The 25,277-nt window shown below is 42.4% G+C and overlaps 1 protein-coding gene across 1 annotated transcript in view; it reads right to left on the reverse strand.

Moving 5' to 3' along the window:
- The window catches only part of SH3BGRL (SH3 domain binding glutamate rich protein like), a 53,997-nt gene continuing 28,720 nt past the window's right edge, over window positions 1–25,277 (reverse strand). Inside the window, exons 2-4 of the mRNA XM_084639373.1 lie at window positions 14,717–14,902; window positions 7,951–8,031; window positions 1–1,126 (exon numbers count right to left, since the gene is read on the reverse strand). Coding sequence (XP_084495499.1) covers window positions 1,094–1,126; window positions 7,951–8,031; window positions 14,717–14,902 — 300 coding nt within the window. The 3' untranslated portion in view covers window positions 1–1,093. The remainder of the gene's footprint in view (window positions 1,127–7,950; window positions 8,032–14,716; window positions 14,903–25,277) is intronic.

Here is a 25,277-nt window from a genome sequence, read left to right on the forward strand (position 1 = left end):
TTCACTGATACAGAATGCTGTTCTTTAATAGGATTCACTAATTCCATGGCAATACAAATCAACTTTTAAAACTTGAAAGAAACCCCCCCCGCACCACACACTCAATTACAATACTTCTTACAACTCAAACATTTACTTTTAGTTCCTCATATGAAAAACTACTATATGCAACTAGCAACGACTAGAACGTGCAACCAAATGCCTAAACTATAAACAATGTGAACTTGTAAACTATTACATGAAAGGCATTAGCTCTTACATGTGTAAGGAAATGCCATTTCTGGCCATTTTGGCTTATTTGTGACACTGCCTAGGAATTAGTGTACTTTTCACTGAAGTGCACTAAATCTAGTACACAAACATATAATCAAGTCATGGTTAGAGAGTTATGTGGTGAACATGCCAATGGAAATGTTATCCACTGCTCAATCTCTTTTTTGTGGAAAGGGCCCACATTGGTCACTTAAATGAGAAATACATGGCAACGGGTTTTTTTAGATCTGTACAATGTGTTACAATACAATTTCAAATCTTCATTCTACAAATGTCATAATTTCCATAAGCGATTACTATGGTTACTACGCTACACAACACTTACAATTTCATTTTAAACCACTATTTAAAAAGACATTGAGAAATTACTGTATTTTTGTATTGTTCAATAACATTTGAGGCAATTCAGGCACTAGAGTTATTTGATAAGGTTTTATGTTGTTGCTTGTTTTCCCCTATGTTTAAATAGCTGGATCTCTAGGTGTAAGTTTATCTGCATAATTAGTACTAAAATAGGTTTTCTTTAAGCTTACAAAAATGGACACAATTGCCCAGACATAGTTTAAATGACTTTAAATCAATCACTTCTAATTGATTCAGTTTCCTATGCTTCCAACTTTGCAATAGTGTCTTCCATGCTCTCTACCCTAATGTTCCCATGTTCACCAGGTTCATATTTATATTCATATATTGTGGATGCTGCAAGCACCAATCAAAACGTTAGAAATTAAATCTATTTTTCTTGAAGCAGAGACAATTTTGCTATTTTATAAAAAAGCTGTGGAAGTTCCCTTTACAGAACATTTAAGGCAGTTGAAATTCATGCTTGCTGCTTCGCCAGTGCTTCAGCTTCCTGAAATAATAAAATAAGGATTAATGAGTACTTTATCAAACGTAGCAACCTGTATATATTTTTGTTATGAGTGGACATCTGTACTACATGATAAAAAAATTCCAGTGATACATAGCCAAAAAAGCAAGTCGCTCTGAGCCTTTAAGTCAAATGAAGATCTTCATTTACTTCTCTGGGGCAAGGTCCTCCCATACACTGATAAGGGCCCACTCCCCTAAAGTGGTAAGTATCCTCAACTTCCACTGAATTCAAATAGGAGTTGCAGGTGTAATCAAAGAATGCATGTTCTTTCCACTAGCTGCTAGGTTTTCCAGACCATGATAGGTCATGTTTGCTATCCAAACTGTGTATTAAAAGTAAAAGATCAGATTTTTCATATTTCCTTTCATTATTCACATTAGGCTACAAAAAATGATTAAAACATTGTTAAAGCCTCGAGGATGACAAGACTTTCTGAAGCATGACTGCTAGGTAAGATGGGGGGGACTTTGTATAAAAAAGAATGAAGCAATTTCACTATGGAAATATAAAACAGGTTCTTGTTGAGATTTAAATTAATACTATGATGCAGTGAGAAGTGACTAGTTAACTTTGTCATAACAGAAACAATGTAACAAACATGTCAACTAAGCTCTAGAATTGCCTAGTAATGAGAATTTTCAGAAGAAATGTTTTTAAAAAAATACCCCACGCCTTCTGGTCTTCAGAAGGAAAGGGAACAGATTGACAAAATGGAGGGAACGCAAAAGGAGACTTACTTTTCTCAAAATAATTTTTGCTATTGTCCTCCTTATTTCTTAATGAAAATGAAGATTAAATTTAATTAGATTTTAATGCCAACTAGATCCACTACAAGTTTCTTCACACTAAGGGCCAGATTTCCAAGAGCTCAGCACTCAGGACCTTCCACTGTGGTACGTATGGCCAGATTTTCAAAAACAGGCCATCACACAACGTGCTGAGCTTTTTTGAAAATCTGGCCATTTATTTTGGTGCTTAAATGGGAGTAGAGCTCTTTTGAAACTCTGGCACTACATCATGAGTGTGAACAGTTACGTCTATTTTATAAATATGCAATAAAAGTAAATCAATACTCAGAAAAGGGAAATCTATGCAAAATTTTTACAAAATTCTTCATGTGAAGGAGAAGAGAAGAGACACAGTGAATGACCTCAGCCAAAGGGGAGTACGTGCCCTGCATATTTCCATTATCTGTACGATTCTAGGGCTTTTTTGGCCATTTGCCTGTGTATCATATCTTACTCCCTTTAAATTCAAGAGTGTGAGAACAACGTGTAGCTCTGCACTACTGATTCAGGTCTCCTATACTCCCTGAAATCTGTGCTCTGCTCTGATGGCAGAGAATCAATCACCTGGTGGTATGGGAGGCATCCACACAAAGTTTATTCAGTGGGTAGGTGGCAGAGGAGGAGGATGGGAAAGAAGCAGAGAGAAAAGAGGGGCAATAGGACGGGGAGGAAAAAGATGCCCATGTTTTCCAGAGAGCAGCAGTATCTCACACAGCAGCATAGAACAGATGAAAGGTGTCGTGCTTCTTGTCAGTTTCTAGCAGCTCCCTCTGGGCAGATGCCAGCCTGCTATGCCAGAGGGAAAGGCACCACAGTCCAGGCCTTTGGGAGCAGGGAACTCAGAACACCCCTCCCATCACAAAGTGCACTCCACAGTAAACACATTGACCTTTGAGAGAAACAGGACAATCAACTTCCTCTCCCTTCTCAGACCCAGTCCTGCAAGATATTTAGGAAGGGCTCAGCTCTTCAGAGGACTAGGCCCTTGTTTGCCCACTATCACTCTCCCCTTTCAAATCCTTCCTTAATGCTAATTTCTCCCATGATGCCTTTCACTGAGTACACTGTCAGCCCTTAACAAACAATGAGTCATAATCTTTAACTCCTCAAGTCATGCATGCGTGGAAGAGACCAGTATCCCTTGAAGCCTGGACAATAATTGTATCAAGCTGTCTGTATTTAATTTATTCCAGTGTTATCTATAGGATCATGTATTTTCCCCCTAGGTGTGCAGAACATTGAACAAACCATTGATGCTCAATAAATAGCTATTTGTATCTCTAATAATGCTGCTTAGGCTTGGCTTTTAATGCTATTCACTTTACATAACACCCCTGTACTGCTGTCAAACAAATTCCCTGAACCTCTCATGGAACACAGAGGGCGTGCTGTCAAAACTCATCTCTCCCAGATGTGTGCGATGCAGCTGCTCTGATACCTCCTTCCACTTTACATAACACTCTTCAAAGGGATTATGTAGATAGCTATTATATAATGTAGCCAAGCATGGTCCCTCCAGCTGCAAGGATGTTTTCCTTGTCTGCCATACTCTGATATCCAAACATTTTAAGGTAAATTCCTCATTTTAACCAACAGCCTATCAGTTTGATCTGCTAGCATTTAGTGGGAGCATACTTGCCAGAAGTTAGGCTGATAGCAAAATTCTGTGCGTACAAAGTCACATAGTATAGGGTTATCTCCATTTACTAAATGGTCCCCTAAAATTTAGGAGGCACTATAGGGATTAAATAAATAATGCTACTGCGTCTGTTTCTCTTTTTTACAATGATCTTTTCCTTCTAGTCACCCTTAATCAGGCTGACAAATGGCCATGCCCACCAGTGTGTTTTTCTTCACTGCAGTTATTAAGTGTCGGTCAAAGAATTAATCAAGTGCGTTATGTCAGATGTGATGTTTCTACACGGGACATCAGAGATGGCCCCTTACAGGATCCAGCCCTCTAAGTGCCCACCAGTCCCACTGAAGCCCACTGACTTCAGTGGGAGGGGAGCATGCTCAGAACCTTGCAGGATCAGGCTCAGATTGAGCAATCTGCTTCTACTGATACATATACAATTCACTGACTTCAGTGTAACAGAACAGAATCTGGCCCAGCATGTTTTTGTCTTTCAGTCTGACTGAACTCCTTTGGGGGAACATCAAATGCAGAGCCCAAGTAGGCAGGCTGTGTGCGGAGAGAATTCTGAGTTCATGGTGTGCATGTGGGTGTGTAGGAATTCTCTTGCCGCAGCAGCTCCTGCTCCAGCAGCTCCGGCCGGCTCCCAAAAGCCCTGTGAATGACAACGATCATAGAGCCCTCAAGGAGCCAAAGTCTTTACTCTACAAATTGGGCCTCCTACGTGGTAGCAATGCACTGGTTGCACTGCACGCACGAACCTCAATGCCTGGAGGGCTGAGTGATTGGGGCTAGTTTTTGTGCATTTGTCCAAATTCTGTTCAATATTCTGCAGGTGCTCCCAAAACCTGACATGAGTGCATTTAAAATAACCCGAAGGAATGTAAATAAGTATTGCATTGTGTGCAATTGGCCTTTTGACCCCAGTAAACATTAATATGGGCATCTAATACTGTCTTTTGTTACTCTGGAACTTTGTAGATCTGAGACAAAAGAAAGAATGGGCCATATTCATCACTAGTGTCACTCCACTGTTATCGATAGAGTTACCTCAAGAGATTAATTTGGCCCCCAGAATTTTGACCCTCGGCCTGACCTCCAACTGCACCTGTTAATACTAACTGCACACAGACTATCTTAACTCAGGTGTCTGTGTGAAATGTATGCAGAATGGAGCATTTCAAGTCACCTCCTAATTCTTAAATAAAGTTTATCCATGTGAACAAAAGGGCTGGTATTGAAAACCTTGACAGTGACCCAGGGATCCTAATGCCCTCCAGTAAAATGCATAAAGCATTCATGTCCTATCACATCAAAATCAAGGGAGGAATTCAGTTTGGTGGATCTGTATTACAGCAACCCACTTTATAAATTGTAAAGAAAAGAGACAGCTTCAGGCAGCGGAGGGTGTGGAAGAAAAGAACATTCTAAGATTGATCTCTCTATGGCAAATTGGTTGCAAAACACGTGAGCAGCATATTCCAGACATGTTCCGTTGCAAAGTATTAGTGGCTTGTTTATTTGAATTTCTCGTTTTTTGGTTTTTTTTTTGGCCTTTGTTTCAATTTCTTTTCCACAGGATTTCTAGTGAAATTTACTAGAATGGAAGTTCCTCTGAGCAGGGATTGTGTCTGCCTATGGGTCTGTACAGAAGACACTGTCCAAAGTCAAGAGGCATCAAAAACTAATGCAGGGCCTGATCTAGCTCCTATTTCAGTCAACAGGGGCTTTGCCATTACCTTAAATGGAATCAGGATTGGGGCCATCGTGAAGTTACAAAACCAATGTTAACTGTTACAGTAACAAGTCTGCACACGGAATCATCCTGATCTAAAGGGTGTGTGTGTGTGTGTGGGTGTGGGTGTGTGGGGGGGAGAGGGAGAGAAGGGTAGACAAGCCTCTTGGTGAATGCTGCATCCTCCAAATAAATGGAGCAGTAATGCCCACGTTCAAAGCAAAAGTCTTTAGAAAGTGAATGTCAGATCCACTGCAATACATATACACAGCAACCACAACACATTAACAGACAAAACACGATATTACCTATTGTGACTGGACAAGAGAGCTATGAACAGGCTTGCTGCTTCGCAAGCACCCCCTTATGACCTGCAGGTCACTATACAGGCAGTCTACCTCAGTTTCCCCTCAATAACTCACAAAAGGATTCTCTCTGTTCAGAAATCTCTCTCCTTAGGGTCTGGTTTTATGGGCATGACATTCAAAATAAACACACACACAAAGTCTATCCATAGCCTTAAGCTGAGCACAGAACCTCCTCTCTGAGGTACTGTCTCAAAACTCCCCAGGTGTCTCAGGAACTTTCATGCTTTAGCAAGCCACTCCCAGCCCTTCACTGCTGGGGCAACTCCCCATACTTCTCTGGAGTCTGCTCTCCCTAGCCCTCTGACTTCCAGGCCCAAAATTTTCCCCACTAGCAAAGGGTTTCCTCCAAGAGCTTCTGGCTCATTGCATTTCCTCTGCCACAGCTTCCTTCAGTTCTGTCTCCTCAGACACTCCCCACTCCCTGCAGCTTCCTGCTGCACTTTACAGGGGAATCATCTCATTCCTTCTGAAGTGTGCCTATTTAGTAACTAGTAGGGCTTCAAGTGATTAAAAAAATTAATCGCGATTAATTGTGCAAATAAAAAAAAATTATCCATTAATCATGCAACTAATCGCACTGTTAAATAACAATAGAATACAATTTAAATAAATATTTTCAGATGTTTTCTACATTTTCAAATATATTGATTTCAATTACAACACAAAATATAAAGTGAGCACTGTACATTTTGTATTTTTTTTATTACAAATATTTGAAATGTAAAAAAACAAAAAATAGCATTTTTCCCTCATTACAAGTACTGTAGTGCAATCTCTTTATCGTGAAAGTTGAACTTAAAAATGTAGAATTAGGTACAAAAACCCCCCTGCATTTAAAAATAAAACAATGTAAAACTTTAGAGCCAACATGTCCACTCAGTCCCTCTTCTTGTTCAGTCAATCACACAAACAAGTTTGTTTACATTTGCAGGAGATAATGGTGCCCGCTTCTAGTTTACAATGTCACCTGAAAGTGAGAACAGATGTTTGCATGGCACTGTTGTAGCCGGCGTTGCAAGATATTTACATGCCAGATGCGCTAAAGATTCAGACGTCCCTTCATGCTTCAACCACCATTCCAAAGGACACGCATCTATGCTGATGGCGGGTTTAGCTCGATAATGATTCAAAACAATGCAGACCAATGTATGTTCATTTTCATCATTTGAGTCAGATGCCACCAGCAGAATACTGATTTTCTTTTTGGTGGTTCAGGTTCTGTAGTTTCCGCATCAGAATGTTGCTCTTTTAAGACATCTAAAAGCATGCTTCACACCTTGTCCCTCTCAGATTTTGGAAGGCACTTCAGATTCTTAAAGCTTGGGTCGAGTTCTGTATCTATCACATTGGTACCTTCTTTGCGTTTTGTTAAATCTGCAGTGAAAGTGTTCTTAAAATGAACAACATGTGCTGAGTCATCATCAGAGACTGCTATAATATGAAATATATGGCAGAATGTGGGTAAAATAGAGCAGGAGTCATACAATTCTCCCCCAAGGAGTTCTGTGACAAATGTAATTAATGCATTATTTTTTTAATGGGCATCATCAGCATGGAAGCATGTCCTCTAGAATGGTGGCCGAAGCATGAAGGGGCATATGAATGTTTAGCATATCTGGCACATAAATACTTTCCAACATCGGCCACAAAAGTCCCATGCAAATGCCTGTTCTCACATTCTGGTGACATTGTAAATAAGAAGAGGGCAACATTATCTCCTTAAAATGTAAACGAACTTGTTTGTCTTAGCCGTTGGCTGAACAAGAAGTAGGACTGAGTGGACTTGTAGGGTCTGAAAGTTTTACATTGTTTTGTTTTTGAGTGCAGTTATATAACAAAAAAAAAATCAACATTTGTAAATTGCACTTTCAGGATAAAAAAGATTGCACTACAGTACTTGTATGAGGTGAATTGAAAAATATTATTTATCATTTTTACAGTGCAAATATTTGTAATAAAAATAATATAAAGTGAGCACAGTACATTTTATATTCTGTGTTGTAATTGAAGTCAATCTATTTGAAAATGTAAAAATAATATATAATAAATTTCAGTTGTGATTCTATTGTTTAACAGTGCAATTAAAACTGCAATTAATCACGATTAATTTCTTTGAGTTAATCGCGTGAGTTAACTGCGATTAAACACTAACCCTAGTAACTACGACTGGCTGGCCCCCCGGGGGCCTCTAGCCTATAAAGGGTCAGCTACCCTGTTAAAAGAGTGTAAATAAAAGTTGTATTCACTAGTCTGAAACAATACAGAATACCACCTACCTTTGAACCAGGAGGAGCAGTCAAGCCTAAAAAAGCATACACTGCATTATTCTCTCTAGCTTCGAAGAAAGCTTCATAATCCTTCATGGGAGAGAAAGAGAGAGAGAGAGAAAGATTATGAGCCATCCAAAAATAATAAAGGATTAGTTCGATACAGTTTACCCAAGCCCACACTGAGAAAACTAAAACTTTTCAGGACTTGTGTGGTCTAAAGCACAATTCAGAGGGTCAGTTCATATTTCCAGAACTAATTCTGGTATCCGTAAATTTAAAATGATGTACTTGCAAAAGATGCCAGCATGGCAACAGATAAACCACAAGCAGTGACAGCTTCACCAGTATGCCTCAACCTTGGGAGCACCACATTCATGGCAACTCAGTGCTTGGTCTCTCTGCTGTAACTGCGCCAGATGGAGGTGGCAAATGCTGTGGCATGGACATGGCTCTCCACAAGGACAGAGCTGAGCCCCCTAATTTGTTTCATCAGGGGAGATGTCAAAGTGTTGCTACTAATCTGAGACAGATTCAAATCTATTATTTGAAAATGAAATCTACACTTCTTTGAGGTACTAATCCTCAAGTCACAGCCTTGGCATTACACTGCCATTGTTTTCAATGATTTTGTGAATGTGAATGCACAAAGCAAGTGGTTCTCCTCACTCTGAAGGCCAATATCTGCCTTTACACACTGCACATGTATTGGTTAAGCTTGCTGTGAGGTAAACTCAGTTAATGCACTAGCTCAGTAAACACGAGACGTATCTGCCTTATAATGTTTGGTGCTCAATTAAAGTTACAGAACTGCAACACTAACATACACAGCCACTTCTAGGGAGGAAAGGGGAGGTGGAGTATGAGGGAGAAACCACCACCACCACCCACACACACACAGAGAGTATATTTTCTGACACACAAAATGCAAGTCTGCCCTGAGCACAGAGACTCTATGCTCATGGGTCTGATAAGTGTGGAAAGAGCTACACAATGAAACTGGTTTTGACAAACACAGTTGCAAAACACTGGCTAATCGCGCTTCGGAGGCTTGTGTAAGCCACCCATCATTTCGATTACCACACACATCCCTAGCTCTGATTTCCAAAGTCACATTACAGACCTAATGTAGGCTTTTTTCCTACCCTTTCTCCCCCTTTTCACTGAAGCTGTAACACTGGTTTTCTCTGCGTCAGATGGGGATGCTTTTGATGCAAGAATCCTGGCGAGCCATCTAGCTGTGGAATGCCAGTAATACAGAGAATGCTGAGTTGTGGGTTGAAGTTAGTGAGGGAGCTGCCATTGAAGGCAGGCTGCTTCACATGCCCCTCCATCTACAGGCAGAAGCATGGGAAATGAGCTGAATCCGAATGCTGTAGACTGGAATCTGCAGGGGAATGCTGTGGGCAGGAGCAATAACCCGTGAGGCTCTGTTGCAGTTGGGAAGAGAGGGCGGAACAAGGAACTGCCAGTTTGCATGAACTGGAGATCGGAGAAGTTCGATTGCTGTTAAATTTGAATGTGTAACTTTCAGGTTTTCGTTTTTTAAATAATGTGTACAGATTTGTTAAATCCTCCCTATAGCCCTTCGGCTGATACATGCTGGAATCGTTTGCTAACAAGTGTTTTGATTGTCCTGCTTGAGCATGGTCCAGCAACCCGATTCCTAGCACAACTACTAGGAAAGCAACCCTTTCAGCTATAGAAGAGTGTGATTCTTGCATTGCAAGTCATTGATGCATACAGTTTATAATCACAGCCTCTCTGCTGTGCATGTTGCTCGTGTACACACAGAACATGCATCCCCAGGTAAAATAAGCAGGTACCAATTCATGTTTACAGTGGAACTGATAAAAATAGAAAGGTAGGTAAATTCCTGCAAGCTGAATTCCTGTGATTTGGATCCAGCTATCCAAGCTGATGGCGTCTTTCCTAATAACTGCCAAGTAGAATCATCATTCAGGAGAATTTTTACAGTAATAGAGTGCTTGCTGCTCTCTTGGCATTTCTCCTCTAGGTGATGATTCTTTACATATAAAAAGAAACAACATCTATCTTAGCCTATTAGGGCCTGAGCAAGTAGCTTCATCTCCCATTAACTTCAATGGAAGCCAGGGATCTCATCACCTGGTAGGATTAGAACCTATGGGAACCATACTCTAGACCAGTAGATTAGAGTACCAGAAATCTCCTGTATGATGGGTAGAAAAATCTGCCTCTCTGCCACTTGATCCATTAAATCATTTAGATAAGAGAACTGCAACAGATCTCATTTATCTGGACTTCAGTAAAGCATTTAATACTGTACCATGCAGGAAATCATTGGTGAAGCTGGGGATTAGTACAAGCATTGTAAAGTGAATAATTGATTGGATAAATGGGAAACAAAAATGGGTTGTGTTGAAGAGAGAACTATTGGGCTGGAGTAAGTACTATTGGGGTTCCCCAAGGATCAGTCTCGACACTGATCTTATTTAATATTTTCAATAATGATCATGGCACAAAAAGTAAGTGTGCGCTAATGAAATCTGCAGATGACAAAAAGTTGGGAGGTCTTGTCAACACAGAGAAGGATCGGAGTATTATACAGGAAGATGTCAAAGTCAGATTCAAGACTCACTGAATTTGTCAGACCACTCTGCTTATTAGCAAAGCGCTTTGCCAATGCACCCAGATATATGTGAGCCTCCTGCAAAAAGCTCAAGCCAACCCATTTATACAGACAAGCCAAAGCCAATCCAACATAGGAGAAAAAAGGAAGCAGAAACTGACAAATATACATACATATCTTATTTGCATACTAACGTTTACCAACCTCCTAGATCAGTAGGAGCTCTAAGTTAATTAGTTTGAGGACCCACTGTCTCACACTCCTTAATGTTTCTCTTCCTGACAACTATATTTCAACAAATCTTTCAAGCAGCATTTCTTTAATGAATTATAATTTCAATATAATTCATTCTACTTTCACAAAGACCTGGAGGACTTTGAGCACTGGAGTAACAGAAATAGGATGAAATTTAATAGTATAAAGTACAAGGCCGTGCACTTAGGGACTACTGAGAATTTCTAATATGAGCTGGGTGCTCATCAGTTGGAAATGACAGAGGAGGAGAAAGACCTGGGTTTATTAGTTCACCACAGGATGACTATGAACAACCAATGTGATGCAATCCTAGGATGTACCAGGCAAGCTATTTTCAGTAGTGATAGGGAAGTATTAATGCCATTGCACAGGACACTGGTAAACCCTCATTTGGAAAACTATCTACAATTCTGGTCACCCATGTTCAAGAAAGATGAATTCAAAGTAGAACAGGTGCAAAGAAAGCTACCAGGATCAGGGGAATGGAGAGCCTATTTTATGAGAGGAGACTACAAAGAGCGTGACTTGTTTGACCTAGCAAAATGAAGGCTGAGAGGGAATACAACGGCTCTCTATAAATACATCAGGGGGGTAAACACTAGGGAAGAAGTGTTTACGCTAATGGACAAGGTTGGCATGAGAACAAATAAGTATAAATTGGCCATGAATAAATTTAGGCTGGACATTAGAAAAAGGTTTCTAACCATCAGAGGAGTGAGGTTCTGAAACAGCCTCCCAAAGGGAATAGTCGGGATGAAGAACCAACCTAGTTTTAAGATAGAGCTTGATACATTTATGAAGGTGTTTGTATGACCGTGTTGCCTGCGATAGGAGGGGGACTGGACTTGATGACGCAGATGGTCCCTTCCAGTCCTAGGTCCCTAAATAGAGGGCTGACAGGCTCTGAGGAATGCAGCAGTGCCACTCTGGATAACATACTACTTTCTTCTTGATCTGCTGCATTCATAAACACTGAAAGCTACATCAGCAGGTGCCTCTAAAATCTAACTAGTAATGACCTAAGGAGGAGAGGACACATATATGTAACTGCTTTGCACGGCTGTGCTACAAAGCTTTAAAAATCTCCTTGTAAGGAGGAGTGGACTCTGGGATCTTCAGCTTAGTCCTACACTCAATGATATTTGAAACCATTTCCCCTGGAGAACATAGGGGCCTATACTGTAAGGTGCCAAGCGAACTCATCTCACTCAGTGGGAGCTGAGGGCACTTAACAGTTCCAGGAGAGCTCAGCACCTTGAAGGAGCAGGTCCATAGTTCCCAGACTTCTCATTGCATTACGAAACTTGAGAACCTCAAGTGTCAAGGGGCCCTTCCATGTATCAAACACAGTACAACTTCAGTGCAGCACAAAGCCCTGTCAGTTTGGGCGTCCTAGCCAGAGAGTCCCTCTAATGTAGTATTTCCATTGCCTGCCACAGAAGTGATGAAAGAGAAAGAACTCATGTTGTGATATCCCTGAGGTTTTAGGATCCAGGCCACCAGTGATTCAGGAGGACTCAGCAATTAAAGGTTAAGGAAGAGAGATGGCTGAGGGCTTTAACTGCATTCTAGCCTTGAGGGGAATCTCCTCCTATTCTCTTGGAAATTAGGTTTTGTTTTTTACTTAATGTTTTTTCTAGAGCAATCAATGTAACTGCCAGTAACGCCTTCTCCCTTCTTGTTTCATGTTCATTCTTGCTCTCTTCAAGCTACATGTATCACACTTTTCTTCAGTCCTTCTCGCCAAGGTTCTGGCTGCTCAAGACCAAACTGGACTTAGCATGGCTGTGCTCCTGTAGTAGATCCAAAGCTCAACTATGGGCAACTAACCAGAGGAGAGAGAACCAAATGCTCAGCTGGTCATTTGCAGAGGACACTGGAAAAACCTTTGCTCAGTACCCAACAAACAACAACAAAATACAATATAAGCAAATGCCACCAAACCAGGGAGAAGCAAAGAAGAGTCTATTATCAACTACTCTATAATTCTGTGCCAATCCTCATTACTGTATATGGAACTCTGATTCAATGGTGATCAGTACCCTAGAAATATGCATGACAGAGAGGCATCCCCCATCATTACAGTTCCATAGTTTTCTTCATTCCCTGTGCTAAACCACTGTGTAACAATGCCATGCTTCATTTGACAGCTGCAGCTCTGCAATGTAAAGGTGGCTGCTTTTCATTGGTAAAGGACATCTGTGTAGTGACCCTGCAGGTATACACATGGGCTCTGGAGTGCTGTGGGAAAGAAGATGATACTCTATATAATTGCATGCTGTTATGAATGTTATCGGAGAGCTCTACAAAAAAGATTTCAGAGGGGTAGTCATGTTAGTCTGTATCAGCAAAAACAACGGAGTCCTTGTAGCACCTTAGAGACTAACAAATTTATTTGGGCATTCGCTCCAATCCCTCAGACAGAGACAAACACCTACAGGATCTCTATCAAGCATTCTTAAAACTACAATATCCACCTGCTGAAGTGAAAGAACAGATTGACAGAGCCAGAAGGGTACCCAGAAGTCACCTATTACAGGACAGGCCCAACAAAGAAAGTAACAGAATGCCACTAGCCATCACCTACAGCCCCCAACTAAAACCTCTCCAGCACATCATCAAGGATCTACAACCTATCCTGGAGGACGATCCCTCATTCTCACGGACCCTGGGAGACAGGCCAGTCCTTGCTTACAGACAGCCCCACAACCTGAAGCAAATACTCACCAGCAACTACACACCACACAACAGAAACACTAACTGAGGAACCAATCCCTGCAACAAATCCTGTTGCCAACTCTGTCCGCATATCTATTCAAGGGACACTATCATAGAACCTAACCACATCATCCACACCATCAGGGGCTCATTCACCTGCACATCTGCCAGTGTGATATATGCCATCATGTGCCAGCAATGCCCCTCTGCCATGTACATTGGCCAAACCGGACAGTCTCTATACAAGAATAAATGGACGTATCAGACATCAAGAAATGTAACATTCAAAAACCAATAGGAGAGCACTTCAATCTCCCTGGACACTCAATAACAGACTTAAAAGTGGCCATTCTTCAACAAAAAAAACTTCAAAAACAGTCTTCAATGAGAAACTGCAGAACTGAAATTAATTTGCAAACTTGACACCATCAAATTAGGCCTGAATAAAGACTGGGAGTGGCTGGGTCACTACAAAAAGTAATTTTCTCTCTGTTGATAACTCACATCTTCTTTCAGAGTAGCAGCCGTGTTAGTCTGTATCCGCAAAAAGAACAGGAGTACTTGTGGCACCTTAGAGATTAACAAATTTATTAGAGCATAAGCTTTCATGAGCTACAGCCCACTTCATCGGATGCATAGAATGGAACATATAGTAAGATATATATATATATATACACACACAAACACACAGATAAGTTGAAAGTTACCATACAAACTGTGAGAGGCTAATTAGTTAAGATGAACTATTATCAGCAGGAGAAAAAAAACTTTTGTAGTGATAATCAAGATGGCTCATTTAGACAGTTGACAAGAAGGTGTGAGGATACTTAGCTTAAGGAAATAGATTCAATATGTGTAATGACCCAGCCACTCCCAGTCTCTATTCAAACCCAAGTAAATGGTATCTAGTTTGCATATTAATTCAAGCTCAGCAGTTTCTCCTTGGAGTCTGGTTTTGAAGCTTTTCTGTTGCAAAATTGCCACCCTTAAATCTTTTACAGCTAGTGGCCAGGGAGGCTGAAGTGTTCTTCTACCAGTTTTTGAATGTTAGGATTCCTGATGTCAGATTTTCTGTTGCATCTGGCATATGCTATAGTCAGAGCAGTGACTATAGCATATAGTTAGCAGCAGGATAAAGTCTGGGAAAGTCAGAATGGGGAGGCCAAGGAGAAGCTTAAAATGGTCTCTTACCCCCAGATATCGGCTATCATTGAAGATGCGAGGGGGCAATGGATTTCCACTCGTTGGTCGGCTCTCTTCCGGGACATTCTCTCTCATCCATTTCCGGTTCTCCTCATTGGCTGCAATATCTTTTTCTTCAAATTCAATCTTGTTGGCTTCCAAGAAGCCTAACACATCTTGCTGCTGTTTTTTGATCTACAATAAAAGATGTGCAAAGGGAGAGAGGGAAATAAACTAGTCAGTGATCAAACAGAAGCTCAAAGGCAGAGCAATCTGTCTGTGCAAGTCCAAGGGTGCAGGTCACTCCGCACGGTTACAAATTCTCTCTCTAGGCATAGTTACTGCCTTTAAGAGAAAGTCCATTGTACATCTCTCACTCCCACTTAATATTCTTTTTAGTGTACATTAGTGCAAAGTGCCACAACGACAACCCAGGAAACCAGACCCTGCACAGAAAAGATAAAATGTGGGTCACTACTACTCAAACATTCCCTAGTGCCCAGCAGGGTGCTGCAAGCCCTGTAGTAGAGGAACTACTTCTAGTGGGGGCAGAGCAGTTTAGTCTCTATGTCCACTGAATCTGCAACTCCTCTGATGAGGCTGCCTACCAGTATTCCAAATGTGATGATAACTTGTGTGTTGAGGATACCTGTCCTCTAGGAAGTACGCTGCGACTTCTCTCCACTCTCCAAACCATTTCACATACAGCAGTGAATGGCCATCAGATAGAACTACTTTCAACCACTACCAAAACTTGGGCTGCCCTCCTAATGTATTTCTTTGCTGGTCTAAGATTAGCACATTCTATAATATACTGGATTGATTAGTGGCTGACCTGTATATGGATAAGAGTCTTACTGCAACCATCAGCCAAGAAAGTAAAAAAAAAAAAACAAGTATATAGGCCTCTCTCCTGATTTCTTTCCCAACGGTTACTCCTGGTGAATTCTGTGGGATTGCGCACTCGCAGAAAATGGCAGGGAAGCAAAGGGAAGCTGGGGGGAGGGGTCATGGGCGCAGTTCTAGGGGGGGAGACTGCCCCTCAAACAGAGGCAAGGCATTAGGGGGGGCACATGGGGTTGCATGTCACTCTTCCCCGCCCCCCCCCCCATTTCTGCAAGTGCAGAGCTGCCCAGCTGAAAGAGGCTGCATCTGGGCTCCGCTGAACCCTGCCTCCTGGGTCCTAGTGCCAATCATGCTCCCTTTCTGTGTGCTGTGAGCCTTCCTGTTTTCTGTGCAACAGTGAGTGCCCACAATGGAGGAAAAGGCAGTGGGGAACGAAGGAAGAGTGGAATAGGGCATGGGAGAGGGAAGAAGAGGGGAAAGAGGGGAAGGTTGCGGGAGGGAGGTTGCGGGCACGCGGGATCCCGGCATGCGGCGTCCCTTCGGCAGCAGCTGGGGCTTCCCCGTTAAGCAGGCACTTTGAACCCTCACCTTGACAGGCCCTATTCTCCTACACCTGGACCCCTCTGACGAGCTCCCCAAACCCAGACTCTGACCCCACTGATCCCCAACCAGCTGCACCTGGACCCCCCCCCCCATCAAGTCCCACACACTGAGCCCCCCACACCCAGATCCCCTGCTGAGCCCCAATCACCTGGATCCCCCGCAAAGTCCTATTGTCCCTGCACCCGGAACCTCCCAATGAGCCCCTGTGCATCCAAATCTACCACTGAGCTGCCCTTACCCAGACTGCCCCACACAGAAACCTCTCACCCCCACACTTGGATCCTGCTGGGCTGAGCCTGCCCAGCCACACCTGGTGCAGAGAGGCAGGGCCCCGGGGTGTTTCTGGGGTAGGCCCAGCCCTTGCACTGTGTGAGGGTCGAGTGCAGCCTCACTGCCAAGTCCCTGTACTGGGGGATGTGGGGGCTTCAGGGTGATCTCCCACATCAATGCAGCCAGTGGCCTGTGATCCCCACTGCCATGCTGGAGTCACATTTATTGATAAATAAAATTTGAAGAATTTTAAAATATTGAGTGCATAATTTATTTTTTTTGGCGCAGAATTCCCTCAGGAGTAAATGGTGCATGTGTGCAGCCCACTGCTATATCTGTAGGCACAGGTATGTCACAACCCATCCTTCAAAAGCAGGTATCATTTGAATTTCCCCTTAATTCCCTTGAAAACAAATAGAGCCCTACAAAATTGTAACCCATTGTTTCTAACACTCCAGGGATTACAGACAGGAATGAGAATAGTCCCTCAGAGAAATCAAATATTGTCCAAAGAAGAGCTGAATCCAAATGCTAGATATTTGTATTGTATTCAACACACGTGTGTTTGAGTCAACACGGAGGATTACTGGAATGTAAAAACAAGGCCCTCAAAGGACCACAAGCTCAGAAAATTCAAAACCCATTTTTCTTCTGTACTTCAGAAGTTGGAGACTCAAGGTATACGCCACACCATCACATAATGCAGAGTAATTTAACAATCATTGCCTATAATGAAGAGTTGCTTCTCAGCAGGCCTGACTAAGCCCCTTGCCTGTTACACCAAGAGTTGAGTCTCTTTCAAAGATATCATTCCATTTGGCTTCCCATATGATTTACAAGACATCCTTTGAAAGGCATTGTACATGTACACCTGTGAGTATTCTATACACAGACAGACAACCAAAATATTCCCTCTGGCTCTTGAGCTAGAAGAGATTCTTACTGTAAAAGATACATGCATCAATATACCAGGGCATATTTTTAAATTAGGAGGTTACACTGAGAAAGACATTTTTTTAATTTCACATTTTAGTCAGTTATATCTGTCCAAAGACAAAGGGAGGTTGGTGGTCTTGCGGAGGCCATACCAATATGTCTAACGATTATCCAGGTAACTGTAGTTTATTAACTATAGTCAAGTTTGCTGAGGAGGTAGTTCATGGTGCAAGCCTCTGACTTAAAATACACAGACCCACGGCAATTACAGGTTCAAGTTCCAGGAGGATTGACTCAATCTTTCATCCTTCTGAAACAGACAAACTGAGGACCATACAGCTTACTATGTGTGGATCTTTCAGCTAAGACCTTACAACACAGAGGTCCTGTTTGCTCAGCGATTACACTGAAGACCCCTTGGCAATTTCCATAAGATATGAGGCTTGCTCAATTGTTTTTGGCCTAAAAACCTCTCCTCCCACCACTTCTGTGCAGTGTGCTGACTGGCTGCTATCCCTCCACTCCAGAGTTGGCCAAGTTTCAGCAGTGCTATACAGGTGTCTGTTGGGAAGGGCTTTGTGACGCCCATTAGAATGAGTGGTGCTACACATCAGATACTGGGTGAAATCCTGACCTTAGTGAAACCAGTGGAAGTTTTCCATGGACTTCAGTGAAGCCAGGATTTCACCCACCATGTTTATCATCATTGTTCAAGTATTCTACAACAATCCTTATTCCCAGGAAATATACTTCTGATATTACATCCACACAAGCAATGGGAACATGTCCATGTACGTGGTGGGGGAAGAGGGTTACAAACTCCTACTCTTTTCACAATTATTTTTTCCTTCTGTCTGTTGTGAATTACTCAGAGCTGGGCTTTTCATCCCTGCCTTCATTTCAAGGGAAAACTTTAAAGGAAGTGTATGGAGCGAACAAGATCCATTCACATCCAATCCAGTGCCGCCCCTATGCTCCCACGTGACACCAAGTGGAAACAGGGATCTCTACTGTGAAAGATTTTGACGGCTTCACATGAAAGTTGGCCTTGATTATTGTCATTCATGAAATATTAGTTTCCTGATCAAGAGACTTCTTCTGTTTACGCTCTGGTTTGCTTCTTTATGATTATACCCGGATGAAGGAGACTGTTTTCAAGGATAGGTATGAGTTATAACGAAAAAGCATGATTTAACAGTAAATTTGCCTTCTTCGTACTGCCTCTTTCCCAGTGAAAGCAGCTGAAGCCCTGGCTTTAGCCTAATTAGTGCATACTGACAAAAGCTGAACTCCATACAGATGTTGAATTACTTCTAATTCAGGTCAGATACCAGACTCCCCAAGCAGCCTGTCCATATATGGACAAGTAAAAACACACAAACCCTCAAACAAGCAGATATGAGGTCAGTGGACAGGCATAGGAGCTCCAAATATGGTAGCTGAGCTCCCCGGCTTGCAATAGGACGTTTAAAAAGAAAGCAACAGCCACAAACCCTAGCTGACTGTAAGATCTCAGATCAGAACATAATGCCTATTAGACCATTTACTTTAGAGCAGGGTTTGTATATTTTATAGTTTGCTTTGGGGAGTAAAAGTTGGACCCTTTAAGCACACAGGGTTGAGTTTCTGAGGTATTTAAAGGGAAAATAGCTACCACAGAAATACATAAGATGTCTAGCCATCAGAATACAGCATCTCAAAAGATGCCATTGAACTTGGTTGTGTAATTTCATATCTAGACAATTCTAAAGCATCTATTTACTCAAATTTTAGTGGTTCCTTTGTAGCCATTAAAATTCATTGTATGTCGATCCATAATATGGTGCAGTTCCATGTTTAGCTAGATATCACTTAAAAATCCCAACAGTTTATTTATAACAACAGCACTTTAAAATCATCAAAGGGCGCCCACTGCTGTAGTCTTGAAGAAGGCAATAATGTTCCCCTGACTTCATCAGGAGAGCTGCTTGCCTGGAGACTGCAAAATCCAAAGCAATAATTATGGCTCAGAATATTGAGTCAGTGGAGTAGTTCATAAACAGGATTAAAATCTGGATGCGAAAACTAAATATGACAATATTGCTGTGCATTAGCTGAAAAATCACTGCTAAAAATAAATAAAATGGTCAGGTTAATACCACCTGGTGGAAGTAGTTCACATTCTAGGTTAAGCACAAAAGCATTTTTCAACAGGCTGCAATCTGCCTCCAAGAGAGAATGGAAGGAGAAAAAGGGAGGCAGAGAGGAGATTCTTCTCAGCCAAGTTATAAAGACCTAAAAAAAAGGTTTTAAGTGTTGCATTTTCCCCACAAATGTTCTAAAGGGCACTTTGACAAATGCCAACCTTGAATAGCAGAGTGGCCTTTATAACTGTGGGCTGAGAAGAGTACCTAATGCACTGTACAGGCCTGGGTGGATGATCAGGGCATTTGCTTACTTTAACAAAAACAAAAAACTCTGGATTCTCCATAACTTAGCCATTAACAGCTTACAAAAACTGATCTAGACAATTTCCAGTAGCCTCAGTTCCTTCATCTTCAACAAGGATGAATATAAACAGACCCTAATTGGACAGAGAACTTTAAAATCTTTCAGTAAAGATTCACAAAGCCACCACCTTACTCTCTTACCAATCTCCTGTTAAAACCTACCTCTGCCGTAAATGACAACAAATCTCTACCATCTGGAGGCTTCTAAGATTATCACAAACTTCTATCGCTAGTTTATGCAATCATGCCCACCTGTATTGTTACCTCATCACCCCAAAACCCCACTTTGCCTGTTTACCCTCCAGTAGTATCTTGTCACAATCCTAGATGGTGAGCTCTCTGGCACAGGGACTGTCTTTAACTCTTTTGTTCCGTGCCTAGCATAATGGGGTCTTGATCCCTGCCTGGGGCCATCAAGGTGCTACTGCAATATAAATAATAAAATGTCCTCCAAGTACCGTTCTTTATATTAGGCATCCAATACTCTTCACCAGATACGTAAATCATACAGACAGCACAACTGTGCAGAGGTGCTGAATGCCTACAGCTCCCATCGACTTCAAAGTTTAGCTATGAATCACCCATTGAAGTCAATGGGAGCTGTAGGTGCCCAGCACCTCACAGTACCTGGCCAAGAAAGATGACATGTTTCCAATATTTGAAGGGAAGATTTTATTCATATTATGTGTCTGTGAGATACACCTGTCTGTTGTCTCAGTGTTTCCTTGTGCTCCCATGTCTGTCTGTATCACCTGTTGTCTCTTGTCTTATACTTAGATTGCACACTCTTTGGGGCAGGGACCATCTCTTTATTCTATGTTTGTACAGCACCTAGCACAATAGAGTCTTGGTCCATGGCTGAGGCTCCCAGGTGTTACTGCAATACAAAAACAACAATATTCTTGATTTCTTTTGCCTTATCTATGAAGGTGAAAAAAATTGCAGCTGCTGGGGAGGAAAAAAAGTGTATATTAGGCTAGGCCAGGCGTGATGGAGAAGGCAGTCAGAGAGTAAGAGTCTCAGCACTGCTGTCAGTCACCCTTCTTGAGATGGGAAATAGTTCTATTTCCAAGGCAGCTGACCATAAGAGTTCCCCTTGAGCAAAAACAAGTGACTGCTGCTGGAGTGGTTGGTGGTTTGCCAGTGTGGAGTATTAGGGTGTAATCTAAGCCGTCAGAACCTAACTCATTTTACTCTATCTGATCAGTACAGTCAACACCGCCTTCCCAGTTCCTAAAACAAACATTTCAACCACAGTGACAGGATGCTTGCATAACTGTATGAATGCCAGAATTACTCCTGATCGACATCATCTCAATGACTGGGTACAGTTGTTGCAGAGCTGCCAACTTTCATTATTCTATCACATCATTTTATGTGCTTTTAAAAAAAAGATTCTCTTGATTTCAGATGCTCACATACTACAGCAATGTAAGTACCTAGCTACACCAATATACACTGCAGCAATCTCACTAAGTTTTGACTCATTCTAAAGGGCCACAGTCTCCTATTGTTTTCAGTAGGCCAAAAGCTAGGTAATCCTTCAATAAAGATGACAGTCCTAATGTCCACGTGTGGACCACGCAGGAGACAAAAGCCTGAGACGCTGGGAAAATACACTCTGAAAATCAGCTCTTTTTCCAGGCGTCTCAAGTTGGACATGCAAAAAATGGAGGCACCCAAAATCACCTGCCACTTTTGAAATTGTTGGGCTTAGTATAGTCAATGGCTGTCATGTTTTAAATCGTGTTAGATGTCATGGTTAAGCATAACCTGCTAACATGATGTTAAACACAACTGTCCTTGTCTACGAGTGCAGAGACATGTTTACCCTTTCCCAGCCCAGAAGATACATGGGAATGGGTGTGGAAGGGTAGGGACAGTAGAGAGACTGAAGAGAGATACTAAAGGAATGGGGTGATCGTGAAAACAAGGAGTGCAGGAGGGAGGCTGAGGAGAGATAAATGTGGGGCAGTAGCACAGAGACTGAGGAGTGTACAGGGGAATGTGAAGACAGAGAAGGTAAGAGAAATATAAGGTGGGAGGGAGATTGTGGGACAGTCATGGGGGGAAGCGGAATGTGAAGTTGGAGAAAAGGAGAGAAAAGGTGGGGGCTGAGTGAATGTTGCATGCAAGCTGGACACAGAAAATTGATGGGGAGAGAAAAAATGACAGTAACTGAAGTCCCAATCTGAAGTAGTCATGAGGAAGGCCTGCGTTTGTGTATGCTCCTTTAAGGATGAACAGTCAATTTAAAATGATCACAAAGTGGGGGGAGTGGTCTTTCCCTAAACAATCAGTCACTGGGCAGAACAGAATGAAAAGTGATTTATTATGCTTTTTTAATCTCCATTTTTAAGCCAGACTCACAATTTTTGACTGCTGATAATACTGCTCTCACAAAAGCTATGTTTTTTTCCTTAGCATTTCCTATCTAGATGATTTTACTTTTCTTCCCCATTAAAGCACACAGTTGCCTAATCTCAAAAACACCTCTGCTTCTGCTTTTCAGTGTGACATTCATTCTGCAAAATATCTAGAATTACAAAAATTAGAGGAAATCCTACACTTGTTGCTCATGTTCCTAAGGCAGCGCTGAAAGGAATAATTTAACCACATTAATTTATTTCCCTGTTTGACTTCATCTTTCATTCTCTATTCTAATGAAGGAAATACCCTTCCATTAGGTCTTATTTAAAAATAGTTGGATGTTATGCAAACTACTGTTATTATGAAACTGGAACCTTTGGAACTCAAAATCTGCATTAAAAACATTACACGCCCACCAATTCTTCATTCCTAGTTCATTCAGACCACTCACTCAAGTTAATGGAAGTTTTGGGAGCACAAGAACGCTTTGTTACTGTGCTCCGGGATGATGTTTAAATAGTCCGTTCTCTAATTCATTAAAAAAAAAAAAAAAGCTTCATACTTCTCCCAGAGCATTTTTTATTACTTGACAATCTACTATAATCTCATTCCTGTGATGAGGACACACACACACACGCACAGAGTGAAATTAAAATTATATACATACTAAAAACTGGTTTAAGAGATCTTAAGCTTTTAACATAACACATGCATAGACAAACATTATGTTTGAGAGCTATTCACTATGAAAATACCAGCCCCTCATTTGATTACTAGCAGGACCCTAAACGAATGATTCTGAGTTTTATTCTGCAACAGCTGACGCTCTCACTGAAGCAAGAGAAACCCAGATTTCAGCAGGCAAAAAGCCCAACAAGACCATCTTACAAATGGATTTATTTAGAATTTAAGTCTACACCTATATTTGATCAGTCATTTGTCAAGTGAAGCAAGTATTGCAGTTCACTAGAGAAAAGCACCTCTGAAAGAGCTGGGCAAAGCAGCAGACTTGAAAGCGTTGGAACAAAGCACTGTCATGCTGCCTCCACCAAAAAAGGTCCCTTAGCCTGTGATAAATCCATATATTAGGGGTACATATGCTAGTAGAGAGGAGAGGTGAGGACCTGGGGGACAGCTACAGTCTGACACTGTTTAGGACTGCTCAGTTCTGGTCAGCTTTACACCACTGCAGATGCCGTCAAAGCCACAGGAAAAGCTTAACTATGTAGGAGCAAAAAGAAAAGGAGTACTTGTGGCACAAGTACTCCTTTTCTTTTTGCGAATACAGACTAACACGGCTGTTACTCTGAAATATGTAGGAGCACAGGCCCAGAATAATGTAAGGGGACTGCTGCCCCCTTACTAACATTCAGTGGGGGTGTTTTAGTTGCTAGCTCCCAGTACTAAAAAGGGGGAAGGGTCGATGGGGAATCAGGACCCTGAGACTGACAGCCCCCAGGAACAATGGGGAGAGGCCAATGTTCCAGGTCAGCCTGAATGACAGAGCGAGCAGGCTAATCAGGGAGTCAGGAGGCCATGGAGGTCCTGTCCTCCGTGTGAGCTGGATTTGCCTGGGTCAGACAGAGTGGGGCTGAGCTAAGGAGAAAGCAGGGGCCCAAGCTAAGCTGGGGAGCAGAGCTGTGCCAGATCCAGAGGGACCAGAAAAGCAGCCCGGAGAGAGCAGACCCTGTCCTGGGAACAGAGCTGCAGCAACCAGAGCCAGAGGGGCCAGAAAAGCAGCCCACGAAGCAGGTCAGTGCTGGGAGCAGAGTCACAGAAACAACCTGCAGAGCAGACCTGTCCTGGGAGCAGAGCTGTAGCAACCAGAGCCAGAGGGACCAAAGAAGCAGCCCAGGGAGCTGGAGGCAGAGCAGCAGAAGCAGCAGCAGTGCAGAGTGGTGGAGCTGTGGCTGGAGCAGTCCGGAGCTGGGTGTGGTGAGCAGCTGGGGAGAGCGAGGGGCTGGGCAGCGGGCCCAGCACAGGGAGATGCCTCAGCCAAGAGGCTCTGCAGGCCAGGCTTGGATCGTAACCCCGACAGGGCGGGGGCGACACTGGGAAGAAGGGTCCTACCACTTAGAGCCTGAGAGTATGTGGCCATCACCAGAGCAAGTATCCAACCCACAGCATCCCTACAGCACACCCAGGGCCTGAGAAGAAGGCGTGAGACTTACAAGGAACAGACTGTGAACTGCCCTGACATTCCAGAGACACTGTTTGTGATGTTCCTTGCCACAGAGCGGGTTGATGTGTTTCCTTTAACCTTTCCCATTTTTCCTTATTCTTTGTAAAATTAATTGTTGATTAAATAACTTGCATTTGCTTTAAATTGTATGTAATGGTCAGTGGGTCAGAGAAGTGCCCAGTGCAGAGAGAGTACCCCGAAGTGGGGACACCCTAGCCCCTGTCCTAGGTGACCACAGCAGGGTTGGGGGTCGAGCCCCCCAGGAATCCTGGGCCCAGCCTTGTTGGGGTTACACCGGACAGGAGAGTGGAAGGCGAGTCCTCAAGGGCAGGGAGGCCACTGGGTAAAGGAAGTGGGAGTGAGGACTCAGATCCTTTCGCGAGTCCACTTCACCGGGATAGTACAGAAGCCAGGAAAGTTCCCCACAATAGCTGGACTATTCCCCCACTTACAATAGCAAAGGAATGACTGCAGAATATTTCTGTTTAACAAATGGGAAAACAATGGATTATTATTCCACTACCAATTTTGTTCCCTGGAAGGAACAGAGGGCCACTCCTAACAGTATTTTGCTGCAAGGAAAGGTTTATTTTCTATTTGTTAATTATTCATTTATCAAAGTGAGCTTCAGAGAGATTCCCGTTATATCTAGTAGGACTTTGACACATCCAGGGAGTACGATGAAAAGAACAGTATTTTGTACCTTTGTATAAGGATTCCATTTTTTTCAAGTCTCCCTATTTCTCTGTTTATAAACCAATTCACAGCACACAGTGTAAATCTTCTGGAAATCAATTCACGAACCAATGGAACCTTAAGTAATTTTATGGATTGAGTGGTGCCACTGAACTCATGTTTGGATAACTCAATGAGA

The sequence above is a fragment of the Lepidochelys olivacea genome (genome assembly GCF_965140295.1).
Source record: "Lepidochelys olivacea isolate rLepOli2 genome assembly, chromosome: 9".
In the NCBI taxonomy this organism is placed as follows: Eukaryota; Metazoa; Chordata; order Testudines; family Cheloniidae; genus Lepidochelys; species Lepidochelys olivacea.